At 36.4% G+C, this 12,031-nt stretch overlaps 1 protein-coding gene across 1 annotated transcript; it reads right to left on the bottom strand.

The window, feature by feature from the left end:
- Positions 1-1,224: 1,224 nt before the first annotated feature.
- ANKRA2 (ankyrin repeat family A member 2) lies at positions 1,225-11,690 on the bottom strand. Its single transcript, XM_082834885.1, has 9 exons — positions 11,462-11,690; positions 8,661-9,053; positions 7,649-7,807; positions 5,897-5,962; positions 3,799-3,896; positions 3,168-3,293; positions 2,810-2,876; positions 2,222-2,302; positions 1,225-1,647 (listed from the first exon to the last, which is right to left on the bottom strand). The coding sequence occupies exons 2-9, from the start codon at positions 8,947-8,949 to the stop codon at positions 1,592-1,594; spliced, it is 942 nt and encodes a 313-aa protein (XP_082691011.1). The 5' UTR covers positions 8,950-9,053; positions 11,462-11,690; the 3' UTR covers positions 1,225-1,591.
- Positions 11,691-12,031: the final 341 nt, after the last annotated feature.

The following is a 12,031-nucleotide window of genomic DNA, read 5'->3' as shown; positions in this document are numbered from 1 at the left end:
TTCAAGATATTCTCTGAGATCTGTTGGCTGTCGACCTGAGTCCGATTAGGAGTGGTTATTTTAGAGTCAATCCCAGCATAGGTTGGTTGCTGTTCAGTTGTGGAGAGCACTTGCAAACAATACTGAGTGACGTGCCCAAAGGGATCATTGGATTTTGTTACTTTATAATATGAACAGGAAGTGACAAACACTTCATGGATAATGTGCAATCAATAAGAAAAGGAACCAAATGGAAGGGTGAATGGTTTTAGGTAAAATCGATTTAAAGCATATGCCTGACAAGGGGGGAAGCATTAGTACTATTTTCTCATATGATTTAGCTTGCCTTTGGAGTGAACATCTATCATTTTTTTCCTCCTGTCGTTTTCCTTTAGGCCTCCTGCTTTCTAGGTGGTCTGGGGGCAATGGTGGGTTGTTAATCAGTCATCCCCTTCTCCCCTCAACTCCATACAGTGGTGCATTTATATCCCATGCTAAATAGATTTCTGCCTCCTGGAAAATTTAATCCCGAGCAGAATGATAAACAGGGGATTTAAGCATTACCAAAGCGGCATCCAAAATGACTGGCCGTGACTTCCTGATTGAGATCCCTGGCCTAGTTTCATCCCTTTGGTATTGCCTGCTTCTTCAGCTTTTCCTTCCATTCTGTGTCTTTCCATTAATTCCTTTTTGCTTAAATTAGCTAGATCAAGTTTATGTGGCTTACAACCCAACTGTCATAACTGACATCACACCTATTTTCCAGATGAAGTGATTTAACCCAAGTCCCACGTTCAGTGGTCATGTCAACTTCTAGTTCATGGCTCTCTTCCAGATGTTGGTGTAGCACGAGTTTATAATGCTCCTTTAGTGGAATTAAAGAGCATCTGACTTTTATTGAAGAAATGAGTTCTCTTTCACAGAGGGCTTTTCCTACTGAAAACTTATTCACAAGGTTAAAATATTCTCAGTATACTTCTAGAAATGAAAATCAATAAGTCTTTGTTGACTAACATTCGGTTTATTTTAATTATATTGTTTGATCTAATGGAGTATCCTGGCAGGACAGAAGGGTTAAACTAAAAATCCCAAAGAGATACCTTAATAATCTTATGCAATGGAAAAAGAACAACCTGCATGCAAACTAACAGAAGAAAAGTACTTTATTCATTTATAATATCATTTTGTAAACAACCACACTGTGCATTTTTAAATTCAATAATAACAAATTTTTTTCCTATGGATTTGTAGCAAACTCTATATAAAGTCAATGAGTTAATACAAGAGTGAAGATGAATAGTGCAGAATAATTTCCAAAAATGTTAAATTACAGCACTTGATACAAACACAGATAACTATCTGTACCATAAAAATTTACATGCCACAAAACACTCATTTATAATTTTAAATATGCGGTAAAACACATTTATAAAAAAAGCATCAACATTAATTTTATTATAAACCAGTGAATTACTCAGAGGAATATTTATTAAAACTTACTAAAAATCAGTCAATATTGCAACTGAGGTAAAAATTTATAAGTAAACAAAACTATCATTTATAAGGGCCAAAAGTAAACGGAAGGGCAGACAACACTTTCTGATGACTATGTCTACTCCTTGATGTTCTGAAGCAGTTTCAGTAAATGTGACTCAATAACCTGTTGAACTAGAACACACATGTGATCAAGACAACAGCATGTTGATTACAAAATTTTTAAAAACTATCAAATTCAACTTAACATCACCAACATTTTCCTAAAATAATTTCTAATTAGGATATAATCATAGTCTGAGGGCAATAAGATTACAATGCAATACTTCAAACTTAGTCTGTCACTGACTTTAGTAATTGTCCAAGTTACTGGGTTTTCTGTTCTTGGTTTCTAAATTTTGAAACTGAAAGAGAGTCCAGAATACAAGGTTGTTCTAAGGAACAGAGAAAGGGCAACTATAAAGCATTTTATAAATAGTTTGCTATGAAATGTTAAACACATCTTGTAAATAGGTGTACACGTATCCTCCAGCAACTAATTATTTGGGATGGTGAAAAGTAATAGTAACAAACTCATTTCTAGACTTTGTAGGAATCTATTGATTTTGCCCACAGTTGAAAGTACATGTCAGGAGTTAGGATAACATGCATGTTCTATAACTGCAAGTGATGAGAATAGTTTGGACCACTGGTTTGTATTATTATATAACTTTACTAAAATGAAACCTGAGAGTTCTAAACCACTTACCACTTCTATAGCCCAAGGCTACAGCTAGATCCATAGAATTGTATCCAGAGTCGGTTTCAATTGTTGGGTCAGCTCCATTTTCTATACCAAAACAGAAAAATCTAAATAAATAAAATGAAAATATGGATATGTTTGTCTATCACTGGCTCATGTGCAATTAGCGGGACAGATTTTCTGCAAATTTGGAAGGTATTTTCAGGATGGTCTGACAAAGTACAGAGTACACAGAGGGCATAGAATTCACTCTGGTGGGTCGGAGGGAAGACACTTCAAACATACAGGCATCCTCTAGAGCAACTGAAACTAATACACCACTACAGACAGCACTCAGGCTTAAAGACACTGTGGACAGAGAAAAGAGCCGAGGATTCACATGTGATCCCTAAAAGGAAAGCAATAAGGACAGATACTGCGATTGCAGGCGTGCTGTGTGATGGAGCTACGGCTTACATGGGAACCTTAGGGCAGCAGGTGCGCCAGGGGTGAATAACGTATTTAATAATAGTTCAGGATTCTCTTGAGGCTAGCTTGTAAAAAATAATGTCTTCATGTGGCGTTTTCTAAATATTTCCACTTTTATCTGCTTACCTAAGAGCATTTTTACACATTTCACATGATTTCCATGTACAGCGTAAAGCAAAGGCGTCCCTCCATTCTGCAAAAGGAAAGGTGATTTAGTTTTTCAAGGTGAGCAAGATTCAAATAATTTAATGCTCTGTGAATTGGGCATGTAAAAGTAGTTTAAGGTAATTTTAATATTTTGTGAAGAATACTTAATCAGAACTAATAATTGAGTTTAGGACATTAACTTTTTCTCCCAGCTGTTTAATTAACTAAGGTAATTAATTATTCTTCCAAGGGTTTAATAAAGCTTATTATGTCTCCCCAAACCAAATAAATCCTAGAGTTTGTTCCAGTAATTTAAAAATCAGTATTACAGACTCACCCAGTCATATTCATTTACATCAACTCCACAATCCAGCAGCATTTTGACAATATCTGTGTAGCCCTTACTACAGGCTAATGACAGTGCACTTTCTCGACCTTTTCCTAAAAGCTGGGGATCAGCACCCTGCAGTGGGAAATAGAGATAAAAGACTTTTCAGTTTATGAAAACAAGAATATTGTTACTTCTGTCAATAATAATTACAGTTCAACACTTAGGTCAGGTAATGTTCTGGGGTTAATAAAGAAAGAACACAAACTTCTACTCCTGGACGTTCTGTTATCAAGGTTGTCTGAAGGCCTGCTTTCCTCCCTCTACTTCAATCCTAACTATCTTGTCACTTTGGAGTCAAATTGTATCTTCTCCAAGAAGCTTCTCCTACAGGGCTGACAGGACTTTTGTTCCCATCGTGCTTAGCGGGGCTGGGCACTCACTTCTCTCTCCAGCTTCATGGACGACTACACTTGCCTGCTCAACCAGATGCAAGCTCCACAAGAATATGAAGAGCATGTAAACATTTTTTGGATCCTCTACCATTACATCTAGCTGGCTGGAGATGTAAAATCTTTACTAAATACTTAACTGAACTTAAGTAACTGTACATATACATTTTCTGAGGCATTTTCCTTACATTCTGAAGTAGAAACTCTACCACAGCTATTTGCCCGTGTGCTGCAGCCCACATCAGAGGAGTAAATCCTTCGTCGTCCGTGTGATTGATAACATTTTCTATTTAAAAGAAAAGCAATTTTTGTGATCTAATTTAACAACCACATATTAATATCTCTATGAAAATACTGGCATTCTAAAAAGGTGACTATATTACCCAATGAGGTTCACGTTTGTGCTGACTTGTGTTCACTGAAGTGCGGTGTGTGTTTGCAATTTGCAGTCTCAATGCATTAAACTGTGCCTCAAGGTACGTAGCTGAGTTCAAATAACATATTATTTAAAGTATAAACTACCAGACACAACATAATGCTAGGTACAGGGCAGTCCACAGAACACTGGACTCAGAATCAGGAGACCAGAGTTTGAATCCTGACTGTCACTTTCTAGCAGTGTGATTCTGGGCATGTTATTTAATTCCTCTAATATCCAGAATAATACCTTGCTTATCTCAGTAGTTAGCTGGGAGGATCACAATAAAAATGAGGTTATACGACAGCCCTTAGCATTACATAAATACATATTATAAAAAGCCCCAAATTAGTAAAGCTATTTTTACTCTCTAGCCAATACTGCTGCCTTTGAGTCTCTTAAAATTTTTGGTGGTTTGCTAACATAATATAATATGAATGAAGACTGAATAATCTGAAACACATTTCTATGCAATTCTACCTCAAAACCCATTTTGTTCCCTAGGTTCAGTCTACCAGGTATAAAGTCCACAGTTTTTTCCCTAAATTTATTTAGTAGATTGAGAATAAAACCTTCAAATGTTTATAAACAAATAGGAATATAATGATGAAGTCTTTCTTATAAAAGAATGACATGATTAAAAAAAGCCACTCTTTAATCATATGCCCTGCATTCAACTGATAATGTTGGGACAATTGGCTAACTTTTTGAAAAATGAAAATAAAAGTTAAGCTCCACCTTTACCTCATTACACCAAAACATATTCCACATGGGTCAAAGATTGAAATGTAAACAAGAAACCACAGAAGTTCTAGAATAAGGTATGAGTGAATTTATTTATAATCTTGGAATAGGAAATCTTTTCTAAGCAAGATATAAAACTCAGAAGTCACAAAGAAAAAAATAAATTTACCACTTAAAAATGTTAAGCCTGTGTTTGAAAACATCATAAAGTCAAAGGAAAAATGGCAAACTGGGAAAAAACTAGATTCAACATAAACAAAAAGTGAACTTCTTTAATTTAGGTAAGAGTTCATATAAATCAATATAAAACAGGCAGTTCACACAAAAAGAAATTCAAATAGATCATAATTTTAAAAAGGCAAACAAAACCACTATGAAATACCATTTTTCACCTATAAGATTAGCAAAGATTAAAGTCTGATAATATTCTGTGTCAGTGAGGGTATGGGGAAGTAGAAACACTAACTCTGGTGTGAGGACAGGGCAAACATCTGGCAATGTATATAAAAATAAAAATTCATATACCTTTTGACCCAGCAAATATACTTGTAGGAATTTACCCTATGGATATACTTTAAAAGAATGCCAACAATATTGTTATTTAATAGAAACAAACTGGAATCAACTACCACCAGGGGAACTAGTTAAAGATAAAAAACATAGTATTACGCATATGCAATACAATGCAAAATCACAGGCCTATTAAAAAGAATGAAATAGATCTTTATGTGCTTATATGGAAAGATCTCAAAATTTAAGTGAAAAAAGTAAAGCGCAATGCAGTGTGTATATTCTCCCTCTTGTGTAAATAAAAGAAAGCACATATATACTATACTCTCACATATAGCCCCAAGTATAAATATTTTCCAGAAAAGTCTTCTGAAAATATAAGAAACTTATAATGTTTGCTTCTGCAGAAAAGGCGAGGGTGGTAAGGGAAGCTTTAACTTCTATACATTATATTACTATTTTTTTTAAAGTATCTATTGGGTTATCTGCCTGGTGAGGTTATGCAACTATTTTCTTTTTGTCTTTATACTTTCTTGTATAAAAAGAAAACAATAACAAATCTGATAAATCCTATTAAATTTGTTTTAAATACATCTAAAAAAATAGGCTTGTACCTTGTTCAATACGAGCAGCCAGGTAGAGCATCTCTCCCTGAGCAGCCAACTGGTGAACAGACAAAGCTGAAACAATACCATAAAAAGTTTCATGTATATCTGTAGGTACACTTTCATCATCTCATTGTTCATGCCTATGTAGCGATTTTCCTTTCCAAAACACGAACTATCATTTTATTGTTTAAAAAAAATCTAACTTAAAATATAGCCTAACATTTGCAGATGTCAGAATTACCTTAAATATCTAAGAGTCTGAGAATTGACTCATATATGTTTAAGGTAATTCTGACATCTGCAAAGTGTTATTATTAGTGAATGTGCAAATTGTTTGATTATTAACAATGCAAATTGTTACTGATCTTATGAATTAAAGAAATGGTTTAGGTACTTAATTTTTAACATGGTATCTCTTTATCCAAACTTATAAGGAAGTATAAGGAAGTTGGGTCTAAAAGACTCGTTTTTTAATTGACTGTATTCATTTAAGTCCCAAATATCATTATTTCAAGAGGCCATGGGTATTTCTTAACTTTTGGAGGACTAAGATAGTAAATTAAAAACTAGCTGACAGGAAATTCTTGAGTACAGACCTATTTGTGGCTAATTAGCTGTGTGACCCTGGAGACCTGATTAAACATTTTTGTCTAACATGAAGTATGTGAACCACATGATCCCTAGTTTTTTTTCCAAAAATTCTATGGTTGGGGAATTCCCTGGTGGTCCAGTGGTTAGGACTCGGCGCTTTCACTGTGGGGCCCCGGGGTTCAGTCCCTGGTCAGGGAACTAGGATCCCATTAAGACTCTCGGCGTGGCCCAAAAAAAAAAAAAAAAAATTCTATGGTTGGAATATTTTAAGACAATCTCTTTATTTTAAAACAAAGCCAAACAGGTACTGTTCTATGACAGTTCATCTTAAAAATCAGTATCACTTGATCCTTGATTTAGGATGATATGACTGGGTGGCCTTAATACAGAAAGGAAAGCAATTGGGAGGCATATGCAAATTTACATAAATAAAACAGAAATGGCTCTTAGGTAGAGTTAGAGTCATGAACTCGTTCTGGCTTACCTGCTACAGCATACAATTCAAAATCAGGAGGGACACAGTGTTTCCAAAGTAAAAACATACATTTCACCATGCTTTAGAATACAGATGCATTTATGTTATATTCTCAAATATAATTCCTAACATCAAATTGCTAACTGGTTTCCTCTCATTAAGAAACCCGTACTATATAGAATATTTTCTAGTTTACAGAGAAAATCCTTCATTTTATTTCTTCTAGAATAATTCTACATTAAAAAATTGTAAATTCAAAGTTTTTAAAGAGGTGATTTCATATTCATATTATATTCAAATTTGAAATTATAGTAGACATCGCTCAGCTTTTACTACAAATCATTTGTTGATCAGTGATCTAGTTTATAAAATGCACTCCAAGAACACAAAAACACAATGTCTTGCTTTGCACAAAGTTCAGAATAACTCATTGTTTTTATAGTAAAATTATGAAGGTTTTAAGAATTAATATTTCAATCTGTATTTGTTCTCAACAGAGAAACATAAAACATGAAATATTTGAATATGCAATAATATGTGAAAGAGTTTTAAATTACTAAAAGTATCAGGACATCACTTAAGCTTTCCAAAACAGAATATGCATTTAATGAAAATAATGTTTCAAAGCGAAACTCTTGAAATCATTACATTAGTAATAACAATATTCTAATACATCAGTGGGAAATACTTACAATTTGCTAACAGAGGTGTGGTTGAGACCTCATTTCCTCTGTGTTTGTTGGTTAAAGTAGTTGACTGTTTTATGGGTGAGAAGTGCTTTGTTGTAGAGGGAGTGTAGACATGCCTTACTTGAATTCCCGGAGAAGGAGATGTATGGATACTGCATTCAGCTAAGTAAAATTAATTTAAACACATTAAAACAATATTTTAATAACAAAGCATTTCAAAGTTCTATGTCAATGTTTACATTAAAAAAGAAATACAAGATGTATAATATCTTTAACTGGTTCTCAAGTGATACTATTTTTTTGCCATAAAAAATCTGTACTAGTGGGCTTCCCTGGAGGCGCAGTGGTTGAGAGTCTGCCTGCCGATGCAGGGGACACGGGTTCGTGCCCCGGTCAGGGAAGATCCCACATGCCGCGGAGTGTCTAGGCCCGTGAGCCAGGGCCGCTGAGCCTGTGCGTCCGGAGCCTGTGCTCCGCAACGGGAGAGGCCATAACAGTGAGAGGCCCGCGTACCACAAAAAAAAAAAAAAAAAAAAAATCTGTACTAGTAAAAGTTCCAGAAAAAAAAATCAATATTAATCTTGAGCAATTTTATCCAGAGATTAGTTTTTTTTATTCGATAGATTGTTATAAAAGTAAATCTACAATATGATGACAGATTTCACTGTATTAAAGCATTGGAAGCTAATGCCAATCACATATTCATGGAGTTAATTCATTTACAAAAGGCACAAAATTTTTTTCTCCTATAATTTTAAAAGGTACAATAAACTTTATTAGAGAATTTGTAAATAAACAAAGGTCAAGGAAGAAGTAAAAATCAACATGTACTTATGGACATTATATAACATGAAATTATTTAATTTTGGTTTCTATGAGATTCTAGAAAATCATAATTAAAGATGACTTCCAAACTCTTCGCAAACTCAAAATCTCATGATCAGAAAGGGAAAAAAATAAAAAATAAATAAACAAAAACAAAACAAATGCAGATATTTATACCATAACTTTCAACCTTTAAATAGGACAGATGCCACCTCCAGGTCAGAGTTAACTTGATCTTGAATATTTTTACTATCTTCTTCATTTAAGGACTTCACAAACCGAGAACAGACATTCATATCAAATCTGTTAGGCAGTATGAATTTCATCCCCATGGAAACACCCTGAGCTGATCCTTCTTCTGCATTTGAGTCCAGCTGATGTTCTATTTTAATGTCTGGCATGCCAGTTAGACTGTAACTGCTGGGGCACTCTTCTACTATCAGCTGGGCTCCAATATCCAAATTTGCTGATGTAGCCATGATTTCAACTGTAGTTTCAATAATTAAAACATTTCTTCATGATTTCCCCTTGGTTTTATAAGAATGGCATACAGTGTATTCTTCAAATTTGGGTATTAAAACATCTGAAAGAAAAAAATTAAAAGTATTATATCAACTTAATGGATACAAAATAATCATTTTCAACCACGTATGCAAACAGTGCTCTTATTAGCACCTATACATAGTAGAAAGAATACAATCTCCAGAGGTAGAAAAACGTGGGTCTGAATCCAAGCTTCACCATTTATTAGCTGTGTGAATCTGTACAAGCTCCTCAACCTCTCTAAGCCTCAGTCTCACTTGTAAAATGGGTATACACCAGTAACCTCACAGGACCCTGGCAAAGACCAAATGAAATACAGTAACATTCTCACCGCCATCACTAGGTCCCAACAAATTTTACTTATCCTTTTCTCCCCTTTCCTATTCCTGAATATTGCCAAATGGATTTTTTAAAAATCAGACTAACAACAAAAATAAACTTTCATGTAAAAACTTTAACCTCTAATCTGAGGTTTATTTTTTAACATGCTGTTAAAATTTGAATTTAAGAAAAGATAGAACTCATGTCGTACCCAAGTCTATCAGCATCTACAATATCCGTGATTCCTGGATAGTGAAAGGCTTTACAAAGTTTTGGTTATGATGAACTGAAAACACACTTTTTAATCAGTTTTTGTTCAGATCAAGTGTTAGCAACTTAATACAGGTTTTTATGAAAAATAAAGTGTACAGATTATGGACTGGCTTCCTTTGCTTTAGCATCTCTAGGACATTATAATCTAAGTATAATTTTTGGTCCCAATCTTTGTAATAAGTATTAAGAAATTAGAATTATTCATTTTTTTCCAAATATAGATTGTCAAGACATGAACTCAATAAACGCGAACTCTCAAAACAGAGGTTAGAAGCACACCTGTTACTGAATCATTTACTATTGTTTTAAAATGAGTTTTCAGTAAGGTAATCACTGGCACTTTCCTATGGACCTTAATAAAATTTCAAGAGAAATTTCATTATTGTACCTAAAATTGCTTCTAAAAAAAGGAAGAACTCCAAGGCATATAATTGTCTTACACATAGTCACTGAGACAAGAGGAAAATTAATAGCATCCAGTTAATTTTTTCATGTTAGGGCTTACTGCCTCAGAAATTTTGAGGGTGCAGGGTGTTTTAAAATTGTAATTAATTGGAACTAACAGAGAAAAGTGCATTAGGACCACAGTGGAGCAAAGGTTGGCAAATAATACATTTATAGATAATCACTTTTACAGTTTTAAAACATCTTCCAAGATTGATCTTTATAACAATCCTTTGAGTAGTCAGGGCAGGTAATCATTATGTTCACTACAGAGAAGAGAAAAGAGGAGCTCACGACTCCATCACCCTGTTGGTTAAAAGAAAAAGCAGCACTAAACTAATCCAAAACTTCCAAGGGAGAAAGAGTTGAAGAAATAATAAACGCTAATAATAATGTTAACAAGTAACAAAGTCAACACACTTCAGCAAACGGTAAGAAGGAGACTAAAACAGAAAATGAGTTGTGATTCAAATGGAGGTGGAGGGGCAATGCAGAGGTCTTTAAAAGTATATTACAAGATACGAACTGTGTTTCCTGAGGGAAGAGCCATCTCACACAGACTCCTACCCAGAGTTGGGCGAAGTGCAACTCCCCTGACCTCGCTCAGCACCCGCATATATCTTTATTTTAGCATTTATCACTCTCTTGAAAATTTCCATTTAAACTCCTAATAAATTGAAAACTCCTCTAGGATGGGGGGCACTCTTACTAATTTTTGCACACAAACAGTGCTTGGTTCTATCACGTACTCCATAAATATTTTCTGATCTGAACCTTAACAAAGGTTCGTATTCTTTTCTACCCTGAAATGAGCCTGCAAGATGCTCAACAAACATCTGCTGATTAGATCTGGCTTTCCGTTCCCAACATCACTACCAACTAGCTGTGCAACGCTGGACAGAGAAATCATACACGTTTCCTAAGACTCATTTTATTCAGATAAGATGAAGATGGTTGAAATAGGTATCTCTAATATTCTTTCCAATTCTAAACATCTTCCATGTTACAAATCAGGGTTTAGAAATGGAATTACCAGTCTCTGAGGGAAGAAGAGCAAATGTACTCGGGGGAGGAGGGAGTGGAAACAGAACGCTTATCTTGGCACCACTCCAGAGAGGAGAAGCAACACTGACTGGTTAAGCCATAATTTTGAAGTATAAGAGAGAAGGGGGGAAAAAAAAGATGATCGAGAAGAGGAGGCGGTGAGAAAAAGAGGTAAGGCCAAGGAGAGCTAGGATCACCTCAATCTGTCAGAGCCCAGGGATAAGGGGAGAGAGACCCTAACGAAATAAAACGGGCAACTGGGTTAATCCACAGTGGGTGCTAGTAACAGGAGCCCCCCGGTTCTTCCTCATCCTGGAGTTGTTCTACAAGGACAGGAAGGTGCTATGAAAATGAATGATGCCTCACAGGCCACAGGTGTCCCGGCGTCCCAGGACAGGAACCCGCTGGAGGGGAGACTGTTGCAGGGAGGGAAGTCCGCTCTGTCGCCTCCCGCCAACTCTGCCCGAAAAATCCCAGCGCGGCTCGGGTAGGGAGCGCGGAAACTCTGGCTCAACCGCGGCGGGCTGGTCCCGGGGATAGGGGCCGGAGGCCGACCGTGTGGGAGCGAAAGGCCTGGCGACCGCCTTCGACAGCCCACAGCAAGTCGGGACTTCCCATCTGCTGCCAGATTCACTGCAGGGCCCCACCCCCCGGCTTGTTTTGACCGCTACGTCACTTCCGATTTATTCTTTCGGTTTCCGGCCAAAAAACGTGCCGCACCGGTGAAGCTGTTGCAGGGAGGGACTTTCAGGTATTTTCCCGCCGCTGCTAGATCCTTACTGCTCCAGTACTACAGAGACAGTGTCCCTTCGGCTACAGCTCTGGTTCACTAGCGCCAGGCCTCGGTCTCTCCCTCCGGCCACGCCTCCTCCTCCCCATCGTCCCGCCCACCGGGCTGGCCCCTGCGCACCAGGGCTGCGTGCGTCTCGGGACGCC

This window comes from Leucopleurus acutus, assembly GCF_964270905.1.
Source record: "Leucopleurus acutus genome assembly, chromosome: 3".
Lineage (NCBI taxonomy): Eukaryota > Metazoa > Chordata > Mammalia > Artiodactyla > Delphinidae > Leucopleurus > Leucopleurus acutus.
This window is presented reverse-complemented; position numbering and strand designations above follow the sequence as displayed.